This window comes from Capsicum annuum, chromosome 9 (genome assembly GCF_002878395.1).
Source record: "Capsicum annuum cultivar UCD-10X-F1 chromosome 9, UCD10Xv1.1, whole genome shotgun sequence".
In the NCBI taxonomy this organism is placed as follows: Eukaryota; Viridiplantae; Streptophyta; class Magnoliopsida; order Solanales; family Solanaceae; genus Capsicum; species Capsicum annuum.
Genome location: NC_061119.1, coordinates 50,954,631 through 50,970,447, shown reverse-complemented (window position 1 = coordinate 50,970,447; position 15,817 = coordinate 50,954,631). Strand labels below are relative to the sequence as shown.

At 38.3% G+C, this 15,817-nt stretch overlaps 2 protein-coding genes across 2 annotated transcripts; one reads left to right on the top strand and one right to left on the bottom strand.

Annotated features, from left to right (window-relative positions):
* The first annotated feature begins 379 nt into the window (after positions 1-379).
* Positions 380-11,271, top strand: LOC107841538 (pentatricopeptide repeat-containing protein At3g09060). Its single transcript, XM_047396249.1, is given in 7 exon segments — positions 380-580; positions 1,189-3,320; positions 3,422-3,518; positions 3,603-3,685; positions 3,786-3,865; positions 9,487-10,129; positions 10,686-11,271. Coding segments are annotated over 2 exon segments (2,184 nt in total). The 3' UTR covers positions 3,172-3,320; positions 3,422-3,518; positions 3,603-3,685; positions 3,786-3,865; positions 9,487-10,129; positions 10,686-11,271.
* A 3,097-nt stretch (positions 11,272-14,368) lies between these two features.
* On the bottom strand, positions 14,369-15,716 carry LOC107842791. The gene is made up of 2 exons (XM_016686815.2): positions 15,144-15,716; positions 14,369-15,043 (listed from the first exon to the last, which is right to left on the bottom strand). The coding sequence occupies exons 1-2, from the start codon at positions 15,483-15,485 to the stop codon at positions 14,600-14,602; spliced, it is 786 nt and encodes a 261-aa protein (XP_016542301.2). The 5' UTR covers positions 15,486-15,716; the 3' UTR covers positions 14,369-14,599.
* Positions 15,717-15,817: the final 101 nt, after the last annotated feature.

Below are 15,817 nucleotides of genomic sequence, written 5' to 3'. Positions count from 1 at the left end.
ACAACGATGTAAATCTATAGGAAATGCAGCATCCAACATGATATTGGTTGTTAATTTACTCTTTAGTTATAGGTATGTAAAACAGGTGACCGATCATCAATTGAACTCACGCCAATATACCCAAAAGTTTCCGCAACTAACCTCAAAGATACCATGCAGCTGGTGAGTAGTGTAATTATATAGGAACAAGGGTAGCCCCACTTTTAACCCGCCCATATCCGACTCAACCCGCCCGTTTGCCACCCCTAGTAACAACCAATAGTTAAGATGTGAAACTTGCGGAAATGTGGCAGCTCTAATGTGTGTTTGATCGTTAACTCAAAAGAGAAAGACGATTGGAATTTCTCAGTTGTATACCTTAATAAAGCCCTGAATCATCATGGATAAAGACCCGAAAGCCAGAATTCTGATACTCTTCAACTTGTGTTTCTTGGATAACTCTGGTTTATTTGACGACAGATTCGTTACAACGCCATACCTCAATGGACAACAGAGAAGAGATGTCTTCGAAACAAGAAGGGATCTCCTTAAGAAATTGACAGCCTTGCAAAACCAATCGTTCAAGTTGGGGAAATGCATCGTAATCGACACATCTCCATTCTTTAATTCTCTCGATTAGTTGTAGTTTCAACAATCTAAGTTGAAGGAACTCACCATTGCTCACTTTCCATTCCTCGTTCTCAAAATGAATGAGTTGTAGTCTAAGTGCCTGAAGGTTCTGGTGTTATTGCCCTCACAGAATCTCTGTATCTAGGAGGAAGGCCTGCAAGCAAATGATTGGAGTCCTAATCATCATCTATTTATCAAATGATCTTCACTTTTGTCCGTTACATGGCTATGTTGTGATTGTAGTTGAGGATAGGTGATACAAATTCTCAAGAGCATACTTAGAGATAGTAACAAAGTCGGAATTCATTTTCTTCAATTGTTGGCTAGTTGCTCTTTTAGCTTCTATAATAAAACAAAACAAAATAGCATAAAATTGCTGGTTGTTAACTAAGCAGGTTCACAAAACATAAAAACTCTGGTTATCTAATACCAAACACAATAGTAAATTTATAACAATTAGAGATAGTTTAGTAAATTTACCTGTTATTATACAGTACCGTACCATCAATTCAAACAAAAAACCTATTATTAAATCGTAGTGAACCATACCGTCTATCCAAGCATGATATTATACTATAGTATGCTGTTATTGACATAGCTTCACAACACCCAAACTACACACACGACTCCATCACCTTCCACCACTTCCTCCGCAAACTCTCCCTCTCTTCAAACCCAAAGTTCCTCCCTCACATAACCCATATTGTAAACATGATTCAAACTCAGAAATGCATATGCTCTGAAGACGTCGCGTTGACTGTTATTAAATGTTATGCGAAGAATTCCATGGTTGATAAAGATATGGGAGTTTTTCAGAATATGAAGTATGTTTTTGGATGTGTACCTGGTGTTAGGTCATTTAATACCTTGCTTAATGCATTTGTCATTTCGAATCAGGTCAGTAGAGCGGAGTTGTTTTTCAAGTATTTTCGAACAATGGATGTGTGTCCAAATTTGGAAACTTATAATGTTTTAATTAAGCTTCATTGTTGAAGGAGGCAGTTTGATAAGGCGAAAGCATTGTTGGATTGGATGTAGGAGAGTGGGAAAATGTCTGATGTGTATAGTTATGGAACTTTCATTAATGGGCTTGCGAAGGATGGCTTTTTGGGCGAGGCATTGAAGGTGTTCGATGAAATGTTTGAGAGAGAGTTGTATCCGGATGTGACGTGTTATAATATAATAATTGATGGGTTCTTGAAAAATGGCGATTATGATAGCGGGAGGAAGATTTAGGAGCGGTTGATTAGTGGAACGAATGTTTATCTTAGCATGGTTAGTTATAATGTGATGATTAATGGTTTATGTAGATGTGGTAAGTTTAATGAAGGATTGGAACTTTGGAATAGGATGAAGAGGAATGCACAAAAAATGGACTTGTTTACATGTTGTGCGTTGATTCATGGTTTGTGTGAGTTGGGTAATGTTAATGGGGCGGAGAGGATTTTTAAGAAAATGATTGAAACGGGACTATCACCTGATGTTGTTGTGTATGGTGCTTTGCTTAATGGTTATTGTAAGGTTGGGGAGATTAAAAAGTGTTTTGAGTTGTGGGAGGTGATGGGGATAGAAGATTGTCGCAATGTTACTAGTTATAATATATTAATTAGAGGTTTGTTTGAGAATCGAATGGTGGATGAAGCGATTTCTATTTGGAAGCTTATGGGTGAGAATGGCGTTGTTGCTGATTCAACATCTTAAGGAGTTCTAATTCATGGGTTGTGTAAGAATGGGTCTCTGAACAAGGCTTTGAATGTCTTGCAAGCTGAAAATGAAGGAGAAAGATGTGTGGATTTATATGCATACTCGTCTATTGTTAAGGGGTTGTGCAGAGAAGGAAGATTGGATGAAGCAACTGCAATGCTTGATTTGATGGCTAAACAGGGATGTACACTAAGTTCTCATGTTTGCAATGCACTAATCAAAGCATCTAAAGTTCAGGAGGCACTCCGATTTTTTGGTGAAATGCATAGTCAGAATTGTTCCCCAACAGTAGTAACATATAATGTGCTTATAGATGGGTTATGCAAAGCTGAAAGATTTGGTGACGCTTATGAGCTTGTGGAGGAGATGCTGAAGAAAGGGTGGACGCCGGACATGATAACATATAGCTTGTTGGTGGATGGTCTTTGCCGAAGCAAAATGGTGGACCTGGCCCTGAAGTTGTTGAATCAAATTGTTAGCAAGGGATTGAAGCCTGATGTGACCATGGTTAACATTATAATTCATGGCCTTTGCTCTGTTGGAAAACTTGAGAACACGTTGCAGATCTTTTTGAGCATGAGCCAATGGGAATGTCTCCCGAATCTCGTCACATATAACACCCTTATGGAGGGATTTTATAAAGCTAGAGACTGCAAAAATGCTTCAGCAGTTTGGGCTCTCATTTTAAGAGGTGGGTTTCAGCCTGATATTAGTTCTTATAATATTACTCTAAAGGGGCTTGCTTCTTGCCATAGAATGTCAGATGCCATATTATTCTTTAATGATGCTCGTAAAAGGAAAATCCATCCAACTGCAGTTACATGGAATATACTTGTTAGAGCAGTTATTTGTGGCTGAACTCTAAGACGATTTTCATGGAGTACACACCTAGTGGGTTTTAGATACTAATTTTCTACCCCGAGCAGGAAATTCAACTGCAATTAGTTAAATACACTTATCTGATCTCTAAGTTCATTGGTTTCAATCCCCCACTTCAAAATTATCAGGTCCGAATCTCCTTTCTCTTGCTTTTTCAGTAACCTAGATTTGCTTTCTTGCAAATGTAATCTCACAATGTACTAAGAGAAGCATATCTTCATGGTTGCAGGCCTACCATTATTACTCTCACTATCAAGCCAAGTTTCGCGGACCTGTATATGATAGTTTTTGTTTTAAGTTATAAGTATGCTCTCTACTCACATCAGGTGAGCAGATGATTTTGCATTTTTGCGAAATGGGATATCCAATTAGAAGCACCATGCTCTGCTAATCATGTGTGGTTGATACAGGTTGAATGGTAACCTATGTGATTGAGACTCTAAAATACTGGATTTTGAAGGAATTATGCCGCCAACTCAATTCTAGCTGAGTGGTAGTGAAATCTTTCCTACCTCTCCTATCTACTGATAAGCTTGATTATGCTTTTGCTTAGTAAAGTGCTAAACTTTATTCCGTATATATTTCTGGTGCAGAAAAATGAGAGGACAGTAGAGGCGACAGGGATGTCCATGCAAAAAAGTTGGGCTGCTTATTGGGATGAGATATTCTGAAGGTTAAGTTATTGCTACTGTCCTTAGATTTCTTTTGCTAACTACATACTCCCTCCCTCCATATTAGTTGTCCACCTTACTGTAAATACTTGTGCCAAATTACTTGTCCATTTACTAAATCAAGACAAGATTAATTAAAATTTTCCCAATTTAGATTTTTCAATTACTATTTTTTGAAAGCCTAATTTAGATTTTTCAATTACTATTTTTTGAAAGCCTAAACAAGTTTATGAGTTTCAAAAGGCTTCAATTTCGAAGGAGTGGATAAAGGGCAAAGTAGTAGAACTACCCATCTTATTTATGATTTTTTAAGGAGCGTGTAAAGTGGAAAGCAGCCAACTAATATGGGGTGGAGAGAATATTTGGGTAAAAGGAACAAAAATATCATCAAAAGAATTGATTATGGGTACGGTAGAATCAAGCCTATTTCCTGCCGCGAAGGGGGGCATGGGGTTATTTGTGATTGTCATAGATAAAAACAGAGATGCTTTACATTGTGAAGATGTTTACCTTGATTGTGCCACCCTATGTGTTCTGTGCAAGTAGGAAATTTTGATCAATTGGACTTCATAATGTTTCTTTTAGACCTTGGGATTCATGAGGAAAATTGTGCTTGCACTCTGCTTCACACCCAATGAATGAATTATTGGCTTCTAAGTGAATATGTGAATGAAAAATGGAGGGAAAAGTGAAGTGATTTTTCACTTTAAGAAAAGAAAGTTCTCCCACATTGGTGGGAGAAAGGAACTTTCTTATGCTTATATTGAGAAGCATTCCTTCATGTGGATGGTGAGGTAAAAATAAGACATGCCTTGCGCCTTCGCCGTTGTCGTCGCTCGGCTTCGGCTTGGGATTTGGATTTGGAAAATGATTAATCAAGAGATTATCTTTTTGGAAAAAATTTATTCGAAACTTGAAAGTAAGTGAAGTCCAAAAATCCAATAGGAAATTTTTATCCATTTGCGGACGCAGTCACAACGCACCTCGAAGGAACGCGACCCTATGAGGCAAAAGACACATTGGTTGGGGGCGTAACTGTGTGCGCGACTTGCGTCTGCAGGTTCTAGTGCAGGTGCCGTGCAGACCATACTGGAAATTGCCAAACGCCACTTGCGGGCGTAAGTCTGGAGTGGGACCAACACAGAACCAGGCAGGTCTCGTAATGTTCTAGAAAGTTGTCTCTCTTTGTGAACCATTGCTTCTTTTTTGAAGTAACACCTTTTGGCTACAAATAACTGAATTTTTCCTAGGTAAAAGTACAAAATTTGAGTTGAAAAATATTTTCTTCTTTTTCGAAAAACCCTAGTGTGATCTTTAAATCGTTGAGTATATTCGTGGTTCAGAAAATTTGAGGTACCACTACTTTTTGAAGTGAATTATTTTATTCTGGGAGGAGATATGTCATAACTTTGGGTACTTGAGGGGAATAAATTTCTTAAGTACACACCGTGAATTAGGTGGACTTGATTCTATCATTTATGTCTTCATCTTACTTTCTTTAAATTGGTTTAATTGTTTTTCCACAAAATAGTAGAAACTTCATTTTGATAGTTCATATATATTGTTTGAACTTGTGTTTGAAGTTGTTGGAACTTCATTGTAGTTCTTGAAGTTGTTCTTGAACTTACTGTTGAAGTTCATATTGTTAAACATAGATTTTATACCCGAAAAATAACAATCTTAAGGAATTTACCGTAATATGTATTTTTGGATTTCTGGAGATTAAAACTTTTTGCTTTCTACTCTGGTTGAACTTATGGGTGTGCATCGGTCGGTTCGGTTTGGTTTTATGTGTTATTGGTTCAGTTTATCAGTTTTCGATTTTTAAATATGCAAACCCAATAACCAACCATAAGATATTTTCTTATCGGTTTTTGGTTTATCGGATTTTGGTGCTTAACGGTTCGGTTTTCGGTTTAACCAATAAGAAAATACTCATAAAATAAAAATAGTAACAACTAAAATAAAAAAATGAAATCTTAGTTGTCGCCAAAATCATACGTAATGCGTTTTAGTTTACAAGAATCTTCAAACTTGAACTGAATGTTAGTTCAGAAAAAAACTAAATCCTAATTGTTGGAAGCTACTAAATGCTTCAAGCTTTCCAATACGACAATACCTGAGCTTTGTATTGTGCCTTTGTTGCCCTGAATAGGTTAATACTTTGTGAATCTCTGAATTGTGAATAAATAGGGTGTGTGTGTGTGTGTATATATATATATATATAAATTTTTATATATATAACACAGATTGGAGTAAAACAATAACTTAGTGTATCCTTATTGGGTTATCGGTTTAACCGATAACCCAATAAGCTAAACCGATAACCCAATAAGCTAAAACCAAAATCGAACCGTTTACCCAATAAATTTTTTTATAAAACCAATGAAAAATCGTTAACCCAATAACCCAATAACAATTTTATCGGTTCGGTTTATCGACCGGTTCGATTTTTGCACACCCCTAGTTGAACTTAATAGTTGAAGATATAAAAACTTCATCATGAGTTAAAGTTCATTTGGTTGACGATTAGAAGAACATAAAAACTTCATCGTTAAACTAAAAACAAGTTGTTTAAAGTTTTATAAACTTTATAGTTAGTTTTTGACATACTAAATTGGGTAGTCTCTTTGTGACAACGAAAATGACTGATTGAAAATCATGTCAATGATGGAATGACAAAGTTCAGAACCGCTTTTCCATAGCTGAGTTTGTTATATTTATTCTGTCGACTAACTAATTCTAGCTGGCATCCACTAACTTCGAATCTGATCAGGGCCATTCATCTCATATCTTGAATCTTAAATCTGAGCTGTCAAAGTGCTGAAAATAAACTCACTTGTAGAGCCACGTGCCCCCTTGACAAATATCCCCCAATTCCCATAATTGCAATCTCACTAGACATTCGTCGTTCAAAATGACCTTGTCCTCAAGGTCAAAGCTGAGACACAAAATCAGAAAAGCGACCACAAATGTACCCCCAATCATCCCACGATGCCTCTTCAAGTCCAAGGTTAGCCTATTGCACCTGAACTTTGACCACCACTGTGTTGTTAGCCTTCTCAATACGCCGTTGCAAGATAGCCACTGGTTGCATCACTACTCGACCATCTGATCCATAACTTGGTGGCTGTTGTTGCACCAAAATAGCAACCCCCACGCATCGTTTGAGCTGAGAAATGTGGAACACTGGATAGATACGGTACGCCACTGGTCCTACCCTCTCTTGAACCGTATAGGGCCCATAATACTTAGCACTCAACTTCAAATTTTTACGGATCGCAACTGAAGCTTGCCTGTAAAGCTGGAGCTTTAGATAGACCAAGTCACCTACCACTAGTCTATGGTCGGTCCTGTTGCGGTCAACAAAAAACTTCATTCGTGTCTGAACCATCTGTAAATTCTCTCTAAGATGTTGCAACATAGTTTGTCTTTGAGCCAGATTCACCCGTATTATAGTATTGAGTGGGTGTGGTAGAGATCCCATAGGAATTTTGGGAGGAGGATAACCATAAACAACCTCAAAAGGAGTAGCGTTGAGAGTCGTGTGGTAGTTGGTGTTGTGCCACCACTCTGCTAAGGGCAACCACTCCAACAAGTCTTTTGGATTAGAAAAGACCATACCATGCAAGTAAGCTTCTAAACACCTGTTAAGCCACTCTGTTTTACCATCTAATTGCGGATGATAGGCTGTAGATAAGTTGAGTTTGGTCCCCATAGTTTTGAATAACTGCTGCCAGAACTGACTAGTGAAGAGAGGATCTCTGTCGGTGACTACAGAGTGGGGAAGGCCATGTAGTCTGTAGATATCTTTGAGGAACACCTCAGCCACATCTTTGGTTGAATAGGGATGTTTCAAGGCTATGAAATGATCATATTTACTCGGCCTGTCAACCACGACAAGTATAGAATTTCTTTGGCCAGAAGGGGGAAGGCATTCAACAAAATCCATGGCTATGTCCCTCCAAGGCACTCTGGAATAGGGAGAGGATGTATCAATCCTGGGGGGGGGGGGTTGTGCGCAGTTTTGACTCTTTGATACACATCACACTCAGACACCCATTTGCAAATATCTGCCTTCATGTTTGGCTAATAAAAAATCATGCCCACTCTTTTGTAAGTACCTTACTGCCTAGAATAACCCCCTAGGGGTGACTGATGAAGGGCTTCAAAGATTTTAGACCTTAACTCAGTGTTCTTTCCCACAAAGATGTGTTGGTTGTGCCTGATTATACCTAGTACTAAAGTATAGCTTGGCCTGCTGGTGGGACTGGTAATCAGGTCAGTAATCTGCTGTAGAGCTGTGGGATCATGCTCATAACTGTCCATTATCTCTTGTATCCAGGTTGGCTAGACCGTTCAGTCTGCTTCATTGATAATGCATTTGCAACCCTATTTTCAGAACCCTTTTTATATTGAACTTCATAGTCAAGTCCAAGGAGTTTAGTGAGACCTTTTTGTTGTAGTGTCATTGTGACCCTTTGCTCCAATAGATACTTCAGGCTATTATGGTCTATTTTGATAATAAAGTGACCTCCTTGTAAATAATGCCTCCATCTATCCACAACTGCTAAAACAGCCATGAATTTCTTTTCATAAGTAGACAAGACCAAGTGCCTGGGACAAAGTGCTTTACTGAAAAAAGCAATTGGCCTATTTTCTTGCATCAACACAGCCCCCATACCAATTGTACAAGCATCTATCTCAACTATAAAGGGCTTGGTAAAATCAGCTAGTGCTAAAACTATAGTAGTAGACATAGCATTCTAAATGACCTGGAAAGCAACATCTGCTTGAGGGGACTCTATTTGAAAGCATTCTTTTTCAATAGGTTTGTCAAAGGCTTACTAAGGTTGCCATAGGACTTCACATACCTCCGATAGTACCTTGTTAGACCTAAAAATCCTCGGAGAGTCTTCAATGAAATAGGTGTAGGCCAACTAGCCATTACCTCTATTTAGAAGAATCTGTGGCCACCCCTGCTCATGAGATTACATGCCCTGGGTATTCTACTTGGGTTTGACCAAAAGAGCACTTAGAGAGTTTAGCAAACACTTGCACACCCCTCAGAATTCCTATCACTTTGCTAAGATGTTGTTTGTGGTCTAACATGGATGGACTGTAGATTAGTATATCATAAAAAAAAAAACTAGTACAAACTTTCTCAAATAAGACCTGAATACATGGTTCATGAGTGACTAGAATGTGGCAGGTGCATTTGTTAGCCCAAAAGGGCATCACTTTAAACTTATAATGCCTTAGGTGGGTTCTGAACACGGTCTTGAAGATGTCAGACTCTACCACTCTAATTTGATGATAGCCTGCTCTTAGATCAATCTTAGAGTATATGCAAGAACCATGTAGCTCATCCATTAAGTCATCTACTAGTGGTATGGGAATTTTGTCTTTGACAGTCGTTACGACTTTAGAGCTCTATAGTCAATAAAAAATCTCCAACTCCCTTCTTTATTTTTAACCAACAACACAGGTGAAGAAAAGGGGAATGACTAGGTTGAATCACCACATTTTTTAACATCTCATTCACTTGTTTTTCAATCTCAATTTTTTGAAAAAAATTGTACTTGTAAGGCCATATATTGACTGGTGCTGCATCTGGTTTCAGGGGTATGAAATGGTCATGTGTTTTTTTAGGAAGAAGTACTGTTGGCTGACATCTGGGAACTACTTTAACACCTCTTTTAATTCCTCAGGTACTACCTCTGCAAGTTGTACTTCTTCGGCTGATATAGTGAACAAGTGAGCCCACATAGACTTGCCTTTTCTAAACAATTGTTTGACTCCTTTAGCCGTCAAACTCTTCAACTCACTCTGATGATAAATTCCTCTCAACTCCACTCTTTTGCCCTTATGGGTGACTTGGACCATGTACTCAATAAAGTCTAGCAATACCGGATTATGAATCTTCACCCAGTCCCCACCTAAGATCATGTCATTGGCTCCCAAACTGACTAGTCTCACTGAGTCTTCAAACTCAATGCCCTATACCTTCATCTTGAATTTCGGACAAGAATGTTTGCTCATAATGTGATTGCCATTTGCCACGGTGACCCTTATGGGTGCAGCTCCAGTAATTCCATACCTAATTCTTTTAGCAGCTTCCATATCCAAGAAACTATGGGTACTCCCAGAGTCCAACAAGATAGTTATCTTATTTTTCTTGGACTCGCCATTAGGTACTTCTGTGCCTGACAAGGCATTCAAACTAATAGCCTCATCCATTATTAGTTCTTCTTCTTGGAGTTCAGGTATAGTGCCTTAACCTTGTACGATTACCTCTTCTACCATCTCTTCATGTTCTTCTAAGCCTTGTCCCTCCTCAGTGGCAGTGATAGCATTAATTTGTTTGGGCTTGCACGGGTGGCAAGGGAAATACTTGTCCCTACTTCTATAGCATAAACCCCCATTTCTTTTAATATAACCAGTAGATTGTACAATCCTACTATTATTAGGCCCAGTACTTGTGACGTTTGTATGGGTCCTGCACCTTTACTCCAAGCCACCTTTCCCTTTTTATTAGAATACTCAACCACTTTCTCTTGGTGTTTGGCCGTCTCCATAGCCTGACTTAGTGTAAATAGCCTAAGCATCTTCACTGTGTGTTGTATCTCCTCCTTCAACCCTTTTGCAAAGAATTCAAGGAAGAACTCTCATCTGGTATTGTGGGGTTTCTAATCAACACCCATGCTTTTTAAGTCCTCAAATTTTTTGAGGTTTTTATTAACTGTGCCTTTTTGCTCTATTTTCTTAAATTCTCCGATGAGATTGAACTTACTATTCTCCACATCTTAAATTCTTTTGCAGATCTCCTCGCAAAATTCACGCCAGGTGATGCTTCCCTTGCTGAGCTGATAGGAGAAGTACCACGCCTCTGTCTATCCATTGAGGTGAAGAATTACCTCTTCTAACTTCTGCTCTGGGTTCGTTATGTGATTGTGGTGGAAATACCTCTCGCATCTCCTCAACCACGAGCAAGGATCAAGCCCTGTCACCCCTTCAAAGTAGGGAAATTCCACTTTGGAGTTGTAACCGCCATAACTATTGTTGCTCGACAACCATCCTATGTCTGTTACCTTGCCCATCATTTTGATGATTCTCCCCTGGTGCGCTACCTAAAATTCCCGCAGTATGCGGAAGCAACCTTTCCATGAGCAGATCTATTTTACGGGACAAGTCATCCATTTTTGCTTCAGAAACTTCTGCTCTTTTACTTGATTCAGTTATGTGGTTTTGTAATTGATTTTCCAGTTTCTTCATATTATCCTCCATAGCTTTGGACCTCGTTTTTATAATCGTCATCTAGTAATGGCCAGGAGTGTCTGATACAGAGTTGTAATGAACTTTATCGAACTGAATGAATCGAGACAAAATGAGGAATTTTATTGATCAATTGAATCTGTATTAAATCTACAAAGAACACTACAATTGACTAATATGATGAACTGAATGATTGAGCTCCAAAGGCGAATGACGAAATTCCCTGTAAAATGATAAGGAATTAGGTTGGATGAAGAAGGAAGAACAGAGAAAGAGAGAATAGAGATGAATCGAAGGAAGAATGAGAGAAAGAGAGAAGATTTACCAAGTTCATAACCCTTTTCCATAGCTGAGTTTGGGATATTTATTCTATTGACTAACTAATTCCAGCTGGCATCCACTGACTCCGAATCTAATCAGGGCCATTCATCTCATATCTTGAATCTTAAATCAGAGCTGTCAAAGTGCTGAAAATAAACTCATGTGTAAAGCCACGTGCCCCCTTGACAAATATCCCTCAATTCCCCTAATTGCAATCTCACTAGACATTACAGATTACCAACCCCTCTTTCTAACTAGAACTTTAGAACAGTGACGCTTGTCACCCGCTAAAGCAATTGTCGCAACTCCAGCTGAAGCAATTGTAACTGCTCTGATGGATTTGGTTTTGGATTATGATCTATCGAGAGATTATCTTTTTGAAAAATTTGTTCGAAACTTGAAAATAAGTGAAGTTTTTAATCCAAATTCCAATAGAAAATTTTTCTCCATTTGCAGACGTTGTGCGGATGCAGTCACAATGCGCCTCGAAGGGGCGCGGCCCTTCAAGAAAAGAGACACACTAGTTGGGGTGGTAACTGTGACCTGCGCGCTCACCTGGCAACCTGCGTCCGCAGGTTCCAGCATAGGTGCCGCGCAGATCGTGCTGGAAATTGCCAAACGCCACCCGCGGGTGCAGGTCTGGCATAGGACCGACACAAGTCGCGTAATGTTCTAGAAAGTTGTCTCTCGTAAACCATTGCTTCCTTTCCAAAGCAACACCTTTTGACTATAAATACCTGAATTTTTCCTCAGGTAAAGATGCGAAATTTGAGTTGAAAAGCATTTTTTTCTTCTTTGAAAAACTCTACTGTGATCTTCAAATCGTTGAGTGAGTTCACGTTTCAAAAAATTTGAGGTGCCACTATTTTTGAAGCGAGTCATTTTATCGTGGAAGGAGATATTCCATAACCTCAGGTATTTGAGGGGAGTATATTTCTTAAGGACACAGGGTGAATTCGATGGACTTGATTCTATCATTTCTGTCTTCATCTTACTTTCTTTAAATTGATTTTACTGTTTTTCCACAAAATAGTAGAAACTTCATTTTGATAGTTCATACATATTGTTTGAAGTTGTTTGAACTTCATTGTAGTTCTTGAAGTTGTTTTTGAACTTACCGTTGAAGTTCATATTGTTAAATACTGATTTTGTACCCCGAAAATAACATGAATTGTCTGCTTGTCCTACGAGGACCAGGAGCAGTTGCTATGTAACTTTAAATGCACGTTGCTACGAGTTTTGCATCTTTCTAAGCAAGCTCAAAACTTTTCAAGTTAGAGAAAATGTGAAAGGCTTGAATGGTAAGTTAGGAAGGAGATTATTTGAGTTACATTTACGTCACTGACATTTTAAAGACAACTGCTATTAGATTGTAAAGAAAAGGATAATATTTGGGATCACTAGCTTATTCAAAAAAAAGGAAGTACTTGGGATGACTAGATCAACCTATGTTGCTCGGACTCTTCAAAAATGTCAGTGGGTGGGTGCGCGTCAGATTCTCCAAAAGTATAGTATTTTTAGAGAATTCGACACGGGTGAGGCATCGAAAGTGAAGAGTCCGCGCAACTTAGAGATCAACCATTCGATTTAGCTATATTATTGGTTAGGGGAAGAATTCACAATCCTTTTAGGGATTGGTGAATCAGGGAACCTATGATCATAGCTTTTATACTTTTGGAGATATGTTGTTAATATTCATATTTAGATTTCGGACTTGTCACCTCTAGATTCGGGTGCGCGTAATTCAGTTAAAACCATAAAAAACCGACCGAACCAAACAAATTCGGTTTAATCAGTTCAGTTTGTTTGGTTATTCGGTCAGTATCAGTTTAAAATTTCAAGAATTTCAATTTTTTGGTTCAGTTTTCGGTTTTGCAGAAACAATCAATTTTGATGAAGACGAAAAATCGAAATGCTTCACTGTTTCACTATTCCTCCAGCAATATCTGTATTATCTCTTTGAAACACCTATCTAGATTGCAGACAAAGTATTGCTTATCAGCCGCTGACAATTCTTTAGAACTATAGGTTACTTCTTCATTGTTATAGAATTGGCAGGAATGATCATTAAACAAGAAGCAAAATCCATGTTCAAAAAGACTACAGGAGTCTCATAGAGGTATGAGGTTATCACCTACTGATATATCCTCCAGTTTCCAAAACTGACAGGTTTCTATTATAAGAACTAGCCCCAGTGATGATTATACCTAATAAAAATCATATGTTCCAATTGAAAGGAGGACTCTAGACACTGTCGCCTCTTTATAAATTATCAAAAATTTAGAGGTTAACTGAAGTGTATATTAGTCAGTGAATTACTTCTTATTGGAAATGAGAAGAAAATGCTCCCACCAAGCTAGTCTTACGCATACAAATTATTTTCTTGATTTTGCCCAATTTATGTCAGTTTGACCCAGCTTCTTTTTTTTTCTTTGGAAAAAAGAATTGTCAGAACTTTTCAAATAAAAGGTCCAACTGCAAAAGTCGATCCATGTATTTTTGGTAAGGTTTGTTTTTCTCGTTCATAAATTAAAAGGTGAAATACTGAACCGACTGATGCCCACCCCCGCTGGTTTCGAGATGGGTTTCCTTGCGGGTGTGTCCACTTGTTTTCCTATTCAAGTTCTGGTTCAAATTTCAGAAAGTTCAGATTCTTATTGCCACTACTTAGCATACACTGGTTAAAAGGTTAAATAGTTCATTTTTCTTAACTTCAGATGAGTTCGACAACCATAATAGGCTCTATAACTGGATCATGCACACTAAGAACATAGCGGATTAGAGGGACAAGAGGTTCCACTCATCAAAGTGTGAGACGCAAAGCTTCTGCCTAGAAGCAAGCTACCCTCTTTGCCTGTTCATTTGCTCTGCAAGCAGAGCGGTATATTGAAAAAAAGAAGCGACATCTCTAGAAAGTAAAAGTTGGCATGTCCTATTTTGTTGATCAATATAAAGCATCCTACATTTATCCAATTTTGGTGGCTGCAGTTGCCATGAAACTTGGATATGCTGATGCTAGAGAAAAGTTCGCATGATATATCAGCCTCTAATAATAATGTTTTATTTGAGGTTATTACTCATGCTACATTGATATCTAACATTTGACTGTTTTTGTACAATCAGTAGAAGAGAGAATGATTTCACTTTTTCTCTTCTTCAGATGTCTGCTTTTGCTTTGTTTCTGTTTCTAATAACACTTTCTGCTCGTAGAAGACTTGAGAAAGCAAACCCACCAAGATTGCTCCAAGAACTGCACTCTTTCCCCAGTCAGATGGTGAAGAGATCAAAGCATTCGTAATTCCAACTACCACGAGGCCCACAAGTGCAAGGTAGATGTTCCTTCTAATATTTGACTCGGCAATTTCTTTATTGAGTTGCTTAATCTTCTCTGTTTCCTCCTTAGCTTTCGCTTTATCCACTGGTTGTTTTTTCCCTAAGGTCTTAAAGAAAAGCCCTTCATTTCTTTCCTCCTCCATTTGGCCTACAAAGTCCGCCAACTTCTGCTCGTTCTTTTCGATTTCTTGTTTGTTTAACTCCATTGATTCTTCAAAAGCTTGCATCCTGCTCTCTATATTTTCCATTATCTGCTCCAAAAAGAAAGAAAGAAAAAGACAAATGAAAAGCCGTGTATTTGGATGAATCTAAATTCCATTTTCTGTATGATTTTCAGTTGGGTTGACAGACCCTTGCACCAGCTTCGTCAAGCTCTTTGAGGGCATTTTCACCAACTTGGTCAATCTCAGTGTTGGCATCTTCAGCAAACTGTGATAGATAAGCAGATCTTTCGTCTAAATAATCAGTAAGACGAACTTTCTGTGTTTGAAGCTGGGCAATCATTGCAAGCAGCTCCTGCTGATGCGTGTCTCCTTGAGGCGGTGTAGGTGAAGGGGCGTCTGAGTCTGAATTTGAATCATTCGGTTTGCAGAGGCAGCGGACGAGGTCTTTCCTTTGGAAGTGACTTGTTCTGTTGATAAAAGCATGTTGAGTTGGTGTCATAGAGTAGTGAATTGCTTTTAGATGAATCATATTGAAGTTTTGTTCCAGTTTGTTAGGAGAATAGCCAGTGCTAAGTAGTGTGTGTTAACTATGAAAAGGGGTGGAATGGAAATGTTTGTGAACCTCTGGTTGAATGCGCCTTATCCATTTTATTAGCGGATAATTTAGAAACAAAAAGGGAAATGGGCCGTGAACTGGAGTTTACGCTTGTATGTCACGTCTTACTAGCTTCCTATTCTTTGAAGAAACTTCTCGATTACAGTTTAACCGTGTTACAACGACATTTCATGGTTTAATTTTTCTAAAAATTATACAAATACATAATTTATGTTTTCAATATTACAAAAAATTTCAACTCCCTA